The sequence below is a fragment of the Hydractinia symbiolongicarpus genome, chromosome 10 (genome assembly GCF_029227915.1).
Source record: "Hydractinia symbiolongicarpus strain clone_291-10 chromosome 10, HSymV2.1, whole genome shotgun sequence".
In the NCBI taxonomy this organism is placed as follows: Eukaryota; Metazoa; Cnidaria; class Hydrozoa; order Anthoathecata; family Hydractiniidae; genus Hydractinia; species Hydractinia symbiolongicarpus.
In genome coordinates this window covers 11,464,762-11,482,396 of record NC_079884.1, presented here as the reverse complement: position 1 = coordinate 11,482,396, position 17,635 = coordinate 11,464,762, and the positions used below count along the sequence as shown (strand labels likewise).

The window sequence follows — 17,635 nt, the reverse complement described above, 5'->3', positions numbered from 1 at the left end:
TTTATAACTCATAGAGTGGTATGAGAGTCACGTGATTGTATTTTATTTTTTAGCGAAAGCAACAGAGAGAAGAAAACAACAACAAATTCCAATATCAAATGTATTTGCATACAAAAAAAAGTACAAAAATTTCCAAAACTGAACGATATTTTACAAAAGATAATTTGTACAACATTTTGAAAAATATAACACCATTATTAAAATTACAAATTTCTTGTAGAAAAGACATTAAATTTTCGAGCGATTATGACGCATGCGACAGAAAAAAGCGCTATTCCGACACCATACCTGAAAAAATTATGCTCACCAACCTTGTGTGAGGACAAATGTTTTGACGAACTTACTACCCTAAGATAAACAAATTACTCAAATAATAAATAAAAATATAAATAAAAAACAACTATAAATATCAGAAAACTTTCTAAAAAACATATACACAACAAAAAAGCTGAAAACCTAAAAAATTACATCTTCTATAATTAGTATTTTTTCTTACACAGAATTACCTTAAATGTTCTGGACAGGGAAAACAGCCATTTTGCAATTCGAACGCGACTTCTGATGCTTTTGCACCCATATTCATACAAGCGATCGCATGAACTTTTCCCTCTCTAAAAGAAAAAATATTTTTTCTTTTTTTTGCTCTATCTCTGGTCCTACACCATATGATAGGGTGGCTACTAAAACTTCGTAATTATAGGGCTTTTTTTGTAGAATTTAGGTTTCTTGGGTTTTAGGAAAAAAAGTAGAAAAAACTTTAAAGAGGAAATGCAGTTCCTCATAATCAACCCTTTTCTTGTTTTAATGTCAGTTCCTTTCGATTTGCAGTAATTAAGTACCTAAATTAATCAATGAATTAATTTTCGCAAATTTTGTCCACATTCGCCAAAATTTGTCTGCGTGAAAATTCCAGGAAAGGTCAATTGGTGAAAATAAATCTTACAGAAGAAATTACAGGAAAATACTTGTGTGAAAATCATGTGTTTTTGCACCCACCATGTGTTTTTGCACCCACCATGTGTTTTTGCAACCACTATGTAAATTTTGCACCCACTATGTCTCTTTACACCCATCATGTGTTTTTGCACCCACTATGTGAGTTTTGCACCCACCGTGTGAGTTTTGCTTCACCAACCCACAATCTTGAATCCTCCACGTGGGTGTGTTCCTCACATGTAAGGTTGCACTATTTGTAGTAGCTTGCACCCACAAAGGGAGCTTGTACCGGAACAAAATTATTTTTTACACCTTTCCTCAATCGATATCTGCCATTTATTTGCAACTCCTTTCATGATGAAACTATGATCTTACGACTGTCGTACTACATGGAAATTTTGTCACAAGAAACCAAGTGATAAAATACGTTACCTTAAATAATATGCTGCAAATTTCATGTCTTCCACATCTCCTTCGTATACGATTTCATCAAAGGATGAACAATGACCTAATGAGAATAAAATCTACCTTAATCGCTTAAAGAACTTCATTTGTATTCCGAAAACTAAATAAGCCTGTAAATTGGTCATGTAGAGGCCGTCTTTTTGCATCGAAGGAAGATTTTTTCCGTAAATACAAAAATGCTTTTAATTTCGGAACACAATTTTCTACGCGCAAGGTCCAAATTTTATTAAAATTACACTTTTAATGATCCTTTGTTATAGTTTTAACAACGTCGCCTTTCCTCAGTAATTTTTGGTAGTGGCATCTTGAAGAGAATTTCGCGGGCATTCAATTTCACCAATTATCGCCAAAATCTACTAAAATCTCGAAAATAAATACCCACTTAAATCATTATTATTTCAAATCAATCTCAATTACCAGCAGAAAGAACAAACATGTTTCCTGTACCAAAGAGATAATCCATACATCAAAAACTTTAGAAAAGACTAGACAAATATGTAAAACACGAGTGTGAACATATTTGACACTGTAACATTGTTGAAACTTCCTGAGTTTTTCGTACCAAGCGCACACCTGGTATGCGATGCTCTGTCACCGTGACAGGTCCCTTTTAACACTGTACCACACATTTAGCCGCAGGTGGAACTTTCCCTGTTTTACTAAGTTTCTATAACAAGCGGAAAACTAATATATAAGATGCTTTCTCATCTTGACAAGCCTCTTACCTGCGTATCGAAGTGATTTTCCAAATTGACCTGTCCAGAAGAAAGGGACGGTTACACACGGTGTTTTCTTTCCCAGCATGTTCATGGCTGCAACGCGACCTGTGTAACATGAATTACATGTACAAGAATATCAGGTTGCTGTTTAAGGTTAAAACATTATGGTTATTAAACAATAAGACTAATGCCTGGTTAGAATGTTGTTCTTTTAATAAGCACATTCAGGATAGGATCAGAAAATATCTTAAGCACATACTGAGCAAGTTGCTCAGCCTTAGTGTCTCTTTCCAATGTGTGTTTACTTATGGGTATTTTAATTATTTTTAAGGCTTAGTTAATACCACTACACTGTCTGAACTAAAAACAAAGCCATTTCATCTTATCTATGAAGCTCGCAGGGTAAGCAAAGATAAGCATAATCTAATTGTGTTATATATCCCAGTCTGATTTTAAAATTACAATTGCTGATAAAAAAAACATTTCATTATTTCTATTTTAGTGGCATTGTTTCTTTTTTTAAATTTGTTTCTATTAAAAAATTGTGATATTAAATTACAGCTTTTATTTTACAATTCAATAATTTCCGAAGAAAATAAAACTATCCACTGAAAAAGATTTTTAAAAATTGCAACACGCAACGAATTCCACAGAAATGATTAATAATAAGGAGCAAAAAAATGATAATTTGATAAAATAATATGAATAAAATAAAAAAAAAAAATAAAAAGATAAAATTATACAAATGCTATAAAACATAAAAAAGGCTTGATCAAATTGACACTTCGGAAAAGTTAAATTGACGAAAAAAAGAAGACAAAAGAAGAACTCAACAATTCCATCAGATGTTTGTAGAAATATGTAAACGAAATAAAAATCGTGTTGGGACGCAGATGGTCGATACGAAGTAAATTCCAATTTCAAATAATAATTCAACTTTTCGAATTGTTCAAAGAATCTCCTACAGGCTTTAACAATACTCTTAATTCACTCGATATTTGCTTTCCCATCGAGTTCCATTGTTACGCCACATCATGTTTTTCGGTTGTTTGAACACCGAGAGTAGAAGATATTCGTTGAAGAAAAGCTCGCATGTAACACGACAAGAATTTCTGTCGCAGGATAATTTGTACACAAGACACTCCCTTCCTGGATGTGCTTCAGAGAATATGTTAAACACTAATAAAGACAAACTGGAAAAGCGTAACTCTCTTCAAAATGTACCCACATCCAAAGAGTTATGTTATTCTCCCGTGCGTGAAAGAACGAAACAAAACATGAGGAGTTTGGAGTCGATATTCCAGGCTGTGAATCTTTCACAGCATACTATACGACAAGAAAACTTGCAACAGCTTGAAACGTGGTCAGAATCGTTGGATAAATTGTTGAAAGATCCCGCTGGTATACATAACTTTTCAATGTATCTAAGAAGCGAACATAGTTCGGAAAATATCAGGTTCTGGTTAGCGTGTGAAAATTATAAAAAAAGCTCAGTGGAGGTGCTCCATGAGAAAGCTAAAATTATCTACAACGAGTTTCTGTCTAGAAGGTCGCCTAACCAAGTCAACTTAGATTCGCAACTTGTCAACGACGTGCGCGATCAGATAGCCAAACCAACAAAACAAACATTTTTAAAAGCACAATGTGAAATTTTCAGATTAATGAAAACTGATAGCTACCCTAGGTTTTTAAAATCCAAGAAATATCAACAGTTGCTGGCCGACAGCTCGAACGAAAAACCAAAAACAAGGTACGACATATTTCTGGCTAATCAAGACAAATCAGCTTGAGCAGGAGAGACAATCAAATCAAAGAACGAAGTTAAAATGTGTGTACACGTTGATTCAATGATCCTAACATTTCTGAAACACATTTGAATGTAACTGTCACATGTGAGATGAAAATGGCCACCATTGGTCAATAACCAAGATTAGTGACTTCCAGGATGACATTTAATAACCAACCATGCGAACTATCGATGCTAGATATTTTAAAAACTCTTAAAATTTCCCTGGCCCCTTGAGTATTGGTTATTCTTTCCGTGTATCTCAAACTTTGTGATGTCATCTTTACAAGAAGTTTCATAACCGTCTTAGAATCTGACTTCGTGATGATTGACATAAAAATAAATGATATGCGCGTTTTTGACCAGTCTAAAAATCTTTTATAACAATATGCCTGATCAGGGTGGCTACCATAATGTTGGTAGCCACTCTAAAATCTAAGAGCTTTGAGGTATTTTGCTATAATCCAAGGGTTCTTAAATACACAGGGAAAATATCTAGGTAGAATCTTGAAGGAAAAAAGGTGGAATAGAGGTGAATGTAAAAATGTCACTCCTAAAGTAAATAATTTCGAAGAGAGGAAATTTTCAAAAAGCTGTAAACATATAAAGTTATTACGACACAATAAATTACAACAAGTGAGATTTGTTTTTAGAAATATTTATATTCTAAGGTTTTTCCCTAAACAATGACGGCTATTCAAGGTTTTAAAAGTCTCTTCCTGCGATTATAAGTCCAGCAGACACCCTACTAGTAAGCTGTGAATTTGAGATATGATTTGTTGTTAATTTTCGCGTGCAGTGCAAAACATTTGCCACACCTAACTCGCTTATTTGAAAGAAAATAAAAATGGTGTGAAAATATCGGTTCTGTTTAAGAGATATACATTTTAATGGAAATATAAATCATTTAGTGCGTTATCACTCTATTTGTTCACGTGAGATATTGCTCTGATATATTTGTAATGTATAGTGGCATATTTGTGCCACTTCAACTTATATTAAAATTTAACTCGTTTTCAAGTTATAACTCCAGTTATAACTTCAAACGCTGTTTTGAATTCAGTGGATTTACAATGAATTTGCATAATTAATAATGGTGGAAATACTACTGACTAAAATGCTTTGTTTGCGGACCGAATTATTAATCTTATATTTAACTCAACTTAACTAAAGCCAAAGATGTTTTGAGCACGTCTGTTCATGAGTTAGCTTATGTACACATTAGTTGATGCCTTAAGTTATTATTCCAGTTAAATTTATAACTGAAGTTAACATTACAACTTGGGTTGTAAGTCATAACTATAGTTATAACTTAAAAACGCGTTAAAAGTTAATAATTAGCTTATTTGCTTACTACACCAGCCAGGGCGATGTCAACACCCTCTCTACAAAGGTATCTAGCAAATTTCTTGGATCAAAATTAGAATCATTCAGGATCATTTACTGTGTAATATCGTGACTTTTGTTTGATTTTTCTGGATGTTAAATGAATATTTTTACTCTTAAATAGCGTTCATTTACAACTCTTGACGTCTTAAGATGTCTTTTTTAAATCTTATATTAAGATGTCTTTAATGCATCTTCTTAAGAACGTCTTTCAAAAGACATCTTTTAAACGTCTTTTGAAAGTAAATAAATTCGAATCTTGTATTATACGCATTTTAGATGTCTTTTAGAAAAGATGCATTTAAAACGTTGCATTAAAGATGCATTTTAGTCGCTTATACATCTGTAAAAGGTCTAAAAGACGTCTTTAAAAAGACGCGTTGTAAAAAAAAATTGTTAAAAACGTCTAAAATGGAAAGACGTTTTTTAAAAGATGTCTAAAAGAGAAATGCATCTTTAAAAAGACCTCTTTTAGACACTTAAAAAGATGCATTATAGACGGACAAATCAGCGCTAAAAAAGACGTCTTTTAGAAATGCGGAAGATGTCTAAAAGATGTCTTTTAGATCTCTTTGTGTCGGCTGGGAAGACGATCATGAAACTGACTAAAGTAACTTATCTATATACTCCAATTCAATCGGTTTGGCACCCTGAGTTCACTGAATCAGGTGGGGTGGCGGACTTTTAATCTGACAGCCGCACAACCTATGTGCCACCACCACAACACCGCCGCAATTATATAAAAGTGTTTATATCGCAACCAATACTGTGTTAAAAAAATTTCTAGCCAACTACAAAGAGGAATTGCACGTTCATTTCAAGTAAAATACTGTCATTTTAGAGGTGTTTACATTCCAGATAATTGATGAGTTGCGAATATTTACAAAGTCCCGCATTTTGACACACAAGAAAAGAAGGACCACGTAGGTCAAATTGGTTTTTTTTATAGATTTTTAGGAATACAAAACACGCACTGGATTTGTTTTTTCTAAACTAACATTCTCTAATTAAAAAGAGACTTTACCAGTTTTAGTGTTTTTTCATTCCATAATATCTTTGATCGTTGCCGCCTGTTGTTAATTTATTTGCCTATGCATATGCGCGTGCATGTCCATTGTTCTAGATGCAAAATCACGTCATAAACTCATCTATATAAGGTTAAACATTAGCATGGTACTAACCGTGGGCAGAAGCGAGTTGCCAGTGACCAATATTTATCATGCAATCGTTGTCATGGCAATAAGGATACGAAACAATATCACCTCCAGCATAGATTCCTTCGCCAGCTTTCATGAACTAAATGACAAAAACTTATAACAGATCTACTAAAAAAAATGGTTACTAAATGTAGTTCATTTTTAACACACATTCGTTTTTTGGATCACAGGTAATGTAACGTCACCCGAATGAGGATGCAGTAGACATTAACGTGATTTTCGTTCACACAGTTAGAGTATATACAGTTTACTCTACAGTAGTGGAAATCTCAAAATGGAATACTGAAACTTTCATTATAGAAAATTTTTCGGGTCGCCTTTTTTCGGTAAAGCGAGGAACTAAATGCCAGTTTTTGGGAAGAAAAATTTTGTTGAAAATTATATCATTTTTTTCAAAAAACATGTTAAAAATTTCATTAGTCTTATTTAAACGCTTATTAAATATGCTACTTCGAAAAAAAAAAACTTAAATTTTATACAAATATAAAATTTACATTTACAATTTTCATTTTGCTTCTTCAAGAGGTGAAACGTTATTCCACTAAAGTTCCTGACACAAAAACAGAAGTAACGATGAATTTGCGAAAGTTTCAGAGATAAAAACAGAAGTAACGATGAATTTGCGAAAGTTTCAGATATAGAAACAGAAATAACGATGAATTTGCGAAAGTTTTAGATATAGAAACAGAAGTAACGAGGAATTAGCTAAAGTTTCAGAGATAGAAACAGAAGTAACGAGGAATTTGCGAAAGTTTCAGAGATAAAAACAGAAGTAACGAGGAATTTGCGAAAGTTTCAGAGATAAAAACAGAAGTAACGAGGAATTTGCGAAAGTTTCAGATATAGAAACAGAAATAACGATGAATTTGCGTAGGTTTCCAAGATAAAAACAGAAGTAACGATGAATTTGCGTAGGTTTCCAAGATAAAAACAGAAGTAACGATGAATTTTACTTTCGCAACGACAAAACTTTCGCTGACATGTAAACAAAAGTAGCAAATACTCCACCTACCTTATCAACAATGATGTGTCCATACTTGTTCATCTGCACATTTGTGTCTTTCATGAATCCAGTGGAAGGCACGACACCTGGACATAAAAAAGCTTGTATTTTACAGTTTTTCCCAATACAATTAACTCTCGATAAAAAATCGTTAAAGCGTAAGCTCGTTATATCGAGAAGTGTTACCGGAAATACTTGATTAAGCTCACTTCCTCCAATAAGCCCTCCCCTTCAAATAATTCTCCCACTCTTAAAATCAACATTCACAAATAATCCCCACCTTTGATTAAGGATGCACAAGAGCTGAATAAGATATTTGTTTTGAGAAAAATTATCAAATATTGTTAATACGCTTGTTGTGTGATAATAAAATCTATTTTGAACAAAGGGTTACAAGTTTCCAACTCATGTAAAAAGAAAAAAATCGAAGGTCCAATCCTAGAGAAATCAATTACATTCTTCCCGTATTAGCTGCGTGGACTTTGAACCTGTCAAAGTACACTATCGTTTCCAGATAAACTAACGATTATTTGGCTAAATCCAAAATCTTAATCGGAATTAATTTACGCTGACGTCAGCATAGTACTATTTCCCAAATTTCTTGGCACTTTTAAGCCTCAATATAGATAGCGAAACAATGCGGAGAAGTTAAAGGGAGCAACGAAAGAAGAAGCTGTTTAGTTATGCGCCTGTTAAATCACCATTTACGCAGCCCAAAAAATTACGCATCGAACTTTTTAACTTTTTGTTATTTAAAAAAATGCAAATGTAAAAGTAGAACTATACCAATCCCAGACAACACGACATCTGCAGGAAGAACTTGATCATCGTGTAATACAACACCTGCAACCTGAAAAAAAATTACAGGTGAAAAATCAACTTAGTGTGATTTATTTTGCATCAGCCATTGTTGGTACCCTTTTACGAGTGAAACCGAAAGATATTTTAAGTTGTATACAGAGTATAGGATGCCATAATTTTAAGCTGTTGTATCTAAATTTTTTATATGCTCAATATTTATAATGTTTAACCCTATTCGGTCCGGGGGGGGGGGGCGGATTCCGCCCCCCCTGACGGTTTTTTTTTAATAACTCCTGATTGCTTAGTTATATGGCTATGATACTTACTTAGTTTCAACATTTATCTATTAGATACCTGCATGCTAATTTTTTAGGTCCAATACCTTTCAGAGGCATTGATATTGGCCATTACTCGAAACTACCCCTAAAAATCTCTATGAAGTCCTTATAATGGGGAAAATATAATAACTCCTGTTAGAATTATCCTTAGAACTTGAAACTTGCAACACAACTTTGTTTCATCAAGAAGAATCATTGTGAATAATTTGAACACGTGACTAATTTGATTTCCCGATATTTTCGGATTTCACCCGAAAATCGGAAAAAAACGGATTTTCGGGCAATTTTTGGCAATTATTTATCCGATCCATGTAAAAACCGGAAGATATGTTAAATAACTTTTACTTAGCTTTCAGAAACTTCCAACAGAATGTAAAAATTCGCTCTAGAACAAAAGTAATTATATTTTAAGCAGATAGTGGCATTTTAAACTATTTTCAAGCTTCTGATGACGTCACAGAAAATGTGCTGACGCAAGCGAAAGTTTAATGGCGCCATTTTGTTCCTTTTATGACGTACTATAAGTGTGCCAAGTTTGATTCAATTTGAACAATCCTATGAAAAGTTATTGAGGGGGGGCGGAATCCTATGAAAAGTTATTGAGGGGGGGCGGAATCCCCCCCCCCCGGTCATAGTATGTTCGAAAAACCCCGGACCGAATAGGGTTAAGACATTCATGTTTTTTAAAATATATCAATAAAAAAAACAAATAATAATTAACCAGAAAAATGTTAAAATTTGTCTTAATATTGTTTTTCCAAAGTCAAGTTTATTAATAAACAAAAAATATACCTTTCCACCAGTACCTTTGATTTCTTTTACTGGTTGGTCGAGATGAAATTTGACTCCTTTATCCATATGCATCTTGAAATAAATAAATTTATTGTATACATTGTAAAAAGAGAAGAAGAGGCAGTCAAGGTACCTGGTGTAAGGAATATATTCCAAGTAGACCATACCTTCATAAATCTACTTCCAACTTCTTCACCTAGCAACTTTCCAAATGGAACCTTAGTTTGACCGCTACCAACTACAGTTACTGATTTGGCTTTGCCAGTTAAGTAGGCTGCTATTTCCATCCCTGCATACACAATGAAACGAACGTCAAAGACGCAGAAAATATCTCAGTTGTAATTTAAATGCTGTGTGTGAGTGGCTTCATAAATCCTCTGCAAATCAATGTTATTGTCAATTCCATAATACAGAGTGATCCAAAAAATAAACAGTTATTGTATGTTCTTAGTCTGATTTACATGCCAATAATATTTATAAACGTTCATGTTCTAGACAAACATCCAACACTACTCTTTCTACGGTATGTTACGAAAATTAGAGCCAGCGTTTTCTGACAATATCAGTTAACTCAATAATCATTTACCACATCGTCTAATTTCACGCAACATATTAAAAACTGAAAAACTAATACAACCTATAAACTGGCAACCAAAACAAAAAATCACGACAAAGCGTGCACGCTAAGTACGATTTACCATACATACACTGATTTAAAATTAGCTACTGACCAATGAATCCAGTGCCCAAAATGACAACATCTTTTCCTTGTGACGATTCATCTACAGTGTAAGTGTTTACAATATAACGCACAACTACAATTACATATCTTGCAAAAAAAACATATCTAAGTTTCCTATGTGGACACACAAAGAGATAAAGACATGACTGGCCGGTTGCCTTGTGGTAGCGTGTTCGCTTCCACTGCAGAAAGTATTGGTTTCAAACCCCAGCCAAGTCATGCCAGAGACTATGAAAGTGAGAATCTTTTTAATCAGCGTTCAGCATAATAATATCAACGTTAACAACATTCAAAAGTATGTTCTTTTACTTACGAATCTTGTTAGCGTCTTCTGGTGATCGTAGATAAAAGATGTTTTGCAAATCATGACCAGGTATTGACAATACACGTGGTTGTCCGCCAGTAGCAACAAATAGTTTAGTGTACTGCTGAACAGAGCCATCAGAAAAACTAACTGTGCTCTTTGTTGAATCGACAGAACACGCCTATAAGCAAATTTGTCATTCTTTTTATGGTGAGCCTATCAGGTAAGGAAATTTGTCAGTCAATTGAAAAATACTAACCTTCTTGTTAAATTGTATTTCAATATCTTTTTCTTTCAAGAATGCTTCTTTTCGTAAGTACAACTTCTCCGCCTCTGCATTCAACATCTAAAATATCATTTGATGCCAATTTATCTGCCAAATAAATGCACACATGTCTATCTTCTGTTACTTTATTCATACATAATCAAAATAATTTTACCTTACTAAGTTTAGTTCGGTCATATGGCACGTGACATTCTTGTGTGGCCATGATGACTTGGCCTAATGGTAATAATAAAACCTGTAAGCGTCAGCATAAATTAACAACTTTATATATATGTATACAGGTGTAGATTAATAGTTTATAAATAACACTATTTTCATCTTATTTGATATTTTGATATGCATATTTCGTGGGGAATGGATATTGAAATAGGTCTATTTTATTTATTATTTTGTGACGTCGCCTATGTGCAAATTTACTCTTCTACAGAATAAGAAAATGGAGGCAAAGATAAGACACACAACGTGTTTGCAAAAATTAATAATTTCAATTTGTTTTGTTTTGATTTTAAACGAAATTTAAAAAATTATTTAAGAATATGAGGAGATTTTCATATTGTGTTTCAGAAATGTTTGTTTGTTTGTTTACTTGAATTAGCTTTCCTTGGGATCAGATCATCATTTTCTTCCCTAAGAATATCAAAATGCTTAGATTCGACAATGTTTGGGACTGTTTACTGGGGTTTTCAAAAGAAATCTTTCTTGCCATGATAGTGAAGTTAAATGCTCAGTTATTAGAATATGGTTCTATAAAATAGTACAAAAATATAATATCCTTTCCCTCTTAAGAAAAGGGGAAATTCACTGCACAATTTAAACTTACAAGGGATATGTAAAGACTTACACATTAATATAATGAACAATGGTAGTTGGTGAATATTTAAACTTGTAGTAACACAACTATTTTATCATAAATCATGTCATGTCTATACAACAAACTTGAGACAGAAAAAAAGTCACAATAATCTCAAGTTATTACTTGTGTCCAATAAAAGACACACCACAACAACATTAATATGCTACCTGGGAATAAAAATAGCATGAGTCTGTGATAAACTTTGCTAACATGACCACAAAAATACTGCATGTTCCACTGCAGATTAAAATAAAGCTGTATACCTTTAAATCCTTCTTGTCGTAAAGTTTCAGCACATAGAATAGCAGCACAACCTAGAATGCAAAAGGGTGTAAACATTTTATTGCTGATATGCAAGTTTCAAAATACTGTCCTGGCTTCTCGTATCATAGAAAGCGTGAAAAAAAAATCAAAGGAAGATGTTTTGATCAAATTAAACTAACACCTGAGCAGCTTTCTTTATCAAATTTTTACTTCTAGACGGCCTTCATATCAGTGTGAAAATATCTATTTCATATTTTTATATATTATACTAGTCGTTGGCCCATGGAAAAATCCATGGGTTCGCCCGTCCTTTATATTTACCCGTTGCAACAAAGTGGATAAAAATATATCGCATTTGATATTCGTGTTTCCGTAACATCATTTTCTAACTCAGCGGGGGGTCCGCGCAGAGACAGACAGACGACTATTATTGTTACAGATGACGGCTATTATTATAGAGATATTATAAGTCACATTTGGGTACCTAAAAGGCTTCTGTCCAAAGTTTTTATATTTCAATTTCCCAAAATGATAACACTAGTGCTTTTAGTCATGATATAAAGCGTCCTTTATTTGAATCCTGATTTATTTTATTATTTTAATATTTTATAGAAATGTGTGGAGTTTAATAAAAAGACATACATGCTAAAATAAAAAATTTATTGAAGGCAAAAAATGTTCTAACTACAATGATAAATTCTCCTGTGATGTAGAGAAAAAAAGTGTTTTATATACAAAACTTGTCAATTGTTAGGATGTAGTATTGTGCGCCTTTGAAAGACCTGTTGTGGACATAATCCCATTAGTACTGCACTAATAAAAACTTTCTGTCTGTGATCTGTTAGGTACAAAGAGTGACAGAAAAATTACTGAATTTCTATTAACAAATAGTAGACAAAAATGCTATACGACCGAAAGCTGTACCAAAACAGACCTGTCACAAAAATTGTAGTGTGCATACAATTTATCAAAGCAACATCTCTTTACTCCAGATCCTCACTGAAATCAATCAGGTATAGATTTGGTTGAATTGATTTATTCTACATTTGTTTACATTTCCCAAATTGTAACACCAGGGAAGGAGAAAAAGGAAAGCTATTCTGACTCTGTTTATTCAATAAGTATGTTGCTTTGGTTGTTTAAAATTTTACACATTTTTTCTCTAAAAATTACCAGAAATAAAAACACATACGTACCACCACCGATAATGAGATAAATCTCATCATTACTACAACACGTCTGCATTGGTTTAACTCTTCGAAAATCTGAGAAAGTCTAAAAAAGAACAAATACTACACTATTATAATTCACTTAAGTACACTGCATCATTACCAAAGAAATTAATTATGTGTAATTTCATTATGTCAAAATAATAAACAAATAAAAAAACACTATATAATGAAGTATGTGGTTGTGCAGATACATTATTGCAAGTGTGTTTCCTTAACTATTTCTTCTAGTGATGGTTCAACAATTAAAAAAAAGCACTATTCCTAAACATTTAAAAAATAACAGTTGTGTGCGTACATACCGTTTACAAACAACATCTACATTTCAGCTGATAAAATTTAAATTCTTTTTCACAATTTTGCCTTTTTCTTGTTTTTCTTTGGTTAAAAAAGGCTTAAACTGGTACTTAAAATGCTTCCTTATTATTGTTCATAGATACAATATTTACATGGTCAGATTTAGGAATAGTTATAAACACTTGGTATATATATAAGATTGGGAAAGATACATGTTGAAGTAGTTAATTTATTGCAAAAACATGTATTTTATTAATTCAAAAATGATTTCGCTCAACAAAATGCAGGTCAAATTTAAATCAAAATAACAATTGTCTTAAATTGTAAAAAACATTTGGGTTGATTAAAATTTTAAAAAATGCATACCTCTTCATTTGCCCTCACAAATACCTTACCGTTCCTAATATTCACCTGAAAACAAATTAAAAGCATGAATTAATGAATAAAAAAACCCTCATAGAAATTTTAAAAATGCGAAAATAAAATCCTTGCCTCGTATTTGTGTAAACTGTCTAAACCAGGGAAATCCTCAATATCGCCTGTTACAGTATTGAAGCAAGCACCATGCCATGGACAGCGCACTTTACCATCTTTATATGCCCCAGTTACTAAAGGAGCTCCGTAATGTGTGCATTTAGCACTAACAGCTGAAATGGATCCATTGGTCTTGGTAATTAGAACTTTTCCCTGACCAAGTTCAAATTGTTTCATTCTAAAAAAAGATGTTTTTTGTAACTGGAGTAAAATCGCAAGTGTCTAATTAATCCTGTTAGTTCAGCTTTTAATAAGATTGTTTTGGCCAGAACTCCCTGTGGGTAGTACTTGAGAATGTGTAGTAAATTTTTTTCTGGCAGCATTTTTGCACATTCAAGAATGAGCAGGCGAAGAGGCTTGCACCCCCCAACACACACACACACACACACAAATTGAAGATGACCAATGCAGCACATCTGCCTAAAACAATCAACATGCAAACTTGTTGCACACATACCAAAAATTTCCTGAAAAATACTTGTTAGATAAGCCAGTTTTTAATTGTTTTCAGACAGATATCTTTTTCAACAACATGGGGTTGTTACAAAAAGTTGGGATTTGTGAAAGCTACTTCTTTTTTTTTTTATTGCATATTTATAAATGAGAATATATCTGCTAACCCAGCAAGTTAAATAATTAAACAAAACTGCTTCTAATGTGAAATAACAAAGAAAATTTGTATAGATAACACACTGACCGAAAAATCCATTTGTTTGAATGGCTATTGCCACCTTCCTTAAAATAGGAAATCTTTCTTTATTGTTGAGTGAGCAGGAAATCAAAGGGATTCCAAAGTAAAAAAATGATGTTGAACAGCCTAATTGTTTAAAAAAAAATTATGCAAAGATGTTTATATTTTTTCACCACCCTGTAACCTGGTATCTACATCTACCTACACAATAAAATTTTGTAAGCTATACAAACAATGTATATATAATTCCTAAAGACACCTCACAAAAGTAGATATAAGTATATATACTTTTTTTCATGTCTTATACTAAAAATCTAACTCAAAAAAAACTCACTTACTCTCCTTCTTTGATGTCATTTTCTTCACATATGTGTTGCTCAATCATAATAGGTGTTCTAAAAAATGCACACAAGTAAAAAAATGTTTAACTAAGTCTATGTAGGAAAAAAAGCCAGTTTATACACCATGCCAGGACGATACATAAATTTGCAGCTTTAATAACTGTAGGTTAGATAGACAAAATTTTAATTGCACAAATGAAGTGAGTTGAACTTTGGATTAACAACAACAAAGCATACAAAAATGGTAAAAAGTAGAAGGTCTTTTAAGGGATTTCACCCAAGGCTGTATCATAGTATGAATTTCTAAAGCATGATCCATTCAGCATTAATATCCCAAAGTGGATATACAGTATTAATTATAATCACAATATATTTCTCCTGATTTAGTAAAAAACATAATTTAATAAAAATATTCCAACTTGTCTAATCTTCAGCAAAAGTCATCACAGTATTGTCTCCAAATAAAAGGACTGTCTCTGAATGGGAGTGCGACTGCAACTGGAAGTTAGGGTATGTGACCATCTATTTACTGATTTAACATTCAGAAATAAAAATAAAAATGGCAGGGAGTTAGGATATAATGTGAGAAACCTTTTTCCTTCTATTTAACAATTTAAGAATAAAAATGGCATGTGGTTTCCTAATGTTAAAAAGAAAGAGTTTTCGCTATAACTTGCATGAACTTTTTTTATGTAGCTAGGAGACCCAGCATAATTTTTTTTACCACTAGGAAATCAGAATAGTTTTAGTTTTGCTTTCTCGTTTTCATAGAATCCTTCGTTTAAGTTTGAACAGCCTCACTCACTCAAATAAATATGATTAATTCTCTTATTATTTAAGGGGCTAAGACTTAAATGTGGGTGACTACACTGGTTTTGCGCTTATTGGTTGATTTTAATATGTGGGTTTGCTTTGAGAAAATATTTTGTATTATTAGTGGATTTGAATTTTAAGGATTTGCAGACATTTGCGTCTAAGCTTTCATATGAGAGAAACTAAATTTGCTCCAGTGTATGACCATGTCAGATTTGTTGTTGGCAAAATATGGGACGCCTTCAGTTTAACTGTAGCTACATAGAAAAAGATCAACAACACAATTACTAAAAACAGTCATATTAAATTGATTCCAGTTTTTTTTGCTAATTCAGTACTTTATAACAGGCCAATGGAAGTGCCCCTCCAGTAGCTTTATATACCTTGTACAATATGCCATTTTGAAATTAGCGCAGACATATATAATTTTACCGCAAGTGAAGCAAGTTGGACATTGAGCTCCCGTCCGGAGTGTGTTTTCAAAAGGCGAAATTGAGATGAAAGAGAAGAAATCTATTTATAATTCCTACAAGAAATACATGTGACTTTAACAATATTCTTTCAATGGTGTTCATGTGGGATAGATAGAGATACTTACTTAACAGTAGTAATCACATAATATATACAAAAATAGTTATAAAGATCTCAAGCGATCCTACTGTTGGGAGACCACCATTATTAGCTACTAAAAGCTATGATAGAGATGACGACCACCCGTCAATACAAAAATAATACAAGGAGATGCAATACCAGAGGCATGTGAACACACACACACAAAAAAAAAAATCATGTGTACAATGTAAAAAAAAAAATTAGTCAAGTACTTTTTTAGGTCAGAACAACTGAGGGTGATGAATTGGCTATCATCAGGAGAGGAAAGTTAAAGGATATTCCATGAAGAAATGCACTGGTACCGTGTTGAATCAGAACCAAAAGCTTTTTTATCCTGCAAGGGAATGTTTATAAGGCCAAGGGTGACGTGTATTATAAGTAGCTATGTGTGAAGTCAACCTTGAAGGTACTTGGTGAATGGCCTCTGGGAGGTTTTTGTGGTACAGATTGTGAAGAAATATTACATTTTTAAGGTGTACCATATCAGAGAATTTCAGTATGCCAAGACTGTTGAAGAGAGGGTTAGTTGGTGTTATAGTCAGCTACCTGCTCATAATGACATTGTATTTGGTCAGAGACTAAGTTAGCTAGAGCTTCTTCATCAAGCAGAACATCTACACAGTATGTCATAAGTCAGGCTAGCCAGCTATAAAATATAAAAATAAAAAAGCATAGTAATTTAAAATTCAAACCTTCTCTTACTGCCTTTTGCCTGCAGTTTGTTTTGTTTCGGTTCTGTAAAGGCTTTTTCGAAATTCTGCTGAGCAGTTGTTGTGTAAATTCTGCTGTGTGCAAATAGGAATCACTTTATTCACAGGTAACTAAGAGCGCATTTTTGCACACCGCACGCAACCTTCGTGGTACACGTGTTTCATCCGCCTCATGTTAAACCCACTTCGTTCCCAGGGTATTTCTGTAATAAAGGCTCAAAAGGGGCCAGGCACTCTAAGACTAGACATGAAGCTCAAACAATAATTTCGCTAAATAAGCTTAAGGGGAAGAAAGAGTTTGCAGAAAAAACTTTAGTGACTTAGCTTTACCAAAAAATTTTTGCACCTTGTGAGAAAAAGCTTTTGTGTAGTGTTCCGCCCTCGTCCCCAGGGTTTTTTCTACTTGGATATGACTATGAGAGAAAATGACGAAAAAAACCCTGGTATCGTTAAGTGATTTTTGGCCAATAAATGGCCAGATTATGTGAACGCGTTAATTTATGCAACTACAATGGC

General features: G+C 33.1%; 2 protein-coding genes across 3 annotated transcripts; one reads left to right on the top strand and one right to left on the bottom strand.

Moving 5' to 3' along the window:
- Positions 1-86: 86 nt before the first annotated feature.
- Positions 87-17,234, bottom strand: LOC130612062 (apoptosis-inducing factor 3-like). Of its 2 annotated transcripts, none has more exons than XM_057433353.1 (19): positions 17,102-17,234; positions 14,978-15,038; positions 13,911-14,130; positions 13,785-13,829; positions 13,089-13,167; positions 11,892-11,942; positions 10,930-10,991; positions 10,749-10,835; positions 10,499-10,670; positions 10,175-10,225; positions 9,611-9,732; positions 9,444-9,515; positions 8,299-8,362; positions 7,522-7,598; positions 6,474-6,588; positions 2,127-2,225; positions 1,369-1,444; positions 507-611; positions 87-348 (listed from the first exon to the last, which is right to left on the bottom strand). In XM_057433353.1, the coding sequence occupies exons 2-19, from the start codon at positions 14,998-15,000 to the stop codon at positions 204-206; spliced, it is 1,665 nt and encodes a 554-aa protein (XP_057289336.1). In that variant the 5' UTR covers positions 15,001-15,038; positions 17,102-17,234; the 3' UTR covers positions 87-203. The 2 variants fall into 2 exon arrangements, with proteins under 2 accessions (XP_057289336.1, XP_057289335.1); XM_057433352.1 differs by having other exon boundaries at positions 14,982-15,038.
- Positions 3,046-4,562, top strand: LOC130612063 (regulator of G-protein signaling 5-like). The gene has a single exon (XM_057433354.1). The coding sequence runs from the start codon at positions 3,155-3,157 to the stop codon at positions 3,908-3,910; it is 756 nt and encodes a 251-aa protein (XP_057289337.1). The 5' UTR covers positions 3,046-3,154; the 3' UTR covers positions 3,911-4,562.
- Positions 17,235-17,635: the final 401 nt, after the last annotated feature.

What these genes read in the sequence shown, in the direction of transcription:
- LOC130612063 (XM_057433354.1), top strand. Translation starts at nt 3,155, where the DNA reads ATGTTTTTCGGTTGTTTGAACACCGAGAGTAGAAGATATTCGTTGAAG.
- LOC130612062 (XM_057433352.1), bottom strand. Translation starts at nt 15,028, where the DNA reads ATGATTGAGCAACACATATGTGAAGAAAATGACATCAAAGAAGGAGA. An exon ending in ACCGAACTAAACTTAGTAAG is followed by an intron (nt 10,836 to 10,929) that starts GTAAAATTATTT and finishes ATGATATTTTAG; the next exon opens with ATGTTGAATGCAGAGGCGGA. An exon ending in AGAAGACGCTAACAAGATTC is followed by an intron (nt 10,226 to 10,498) that starts GTAAGTAAAAGA and finishes CTTACACTGTAG; the next exon opens with ATGAATCGTCACAAGGAAAA.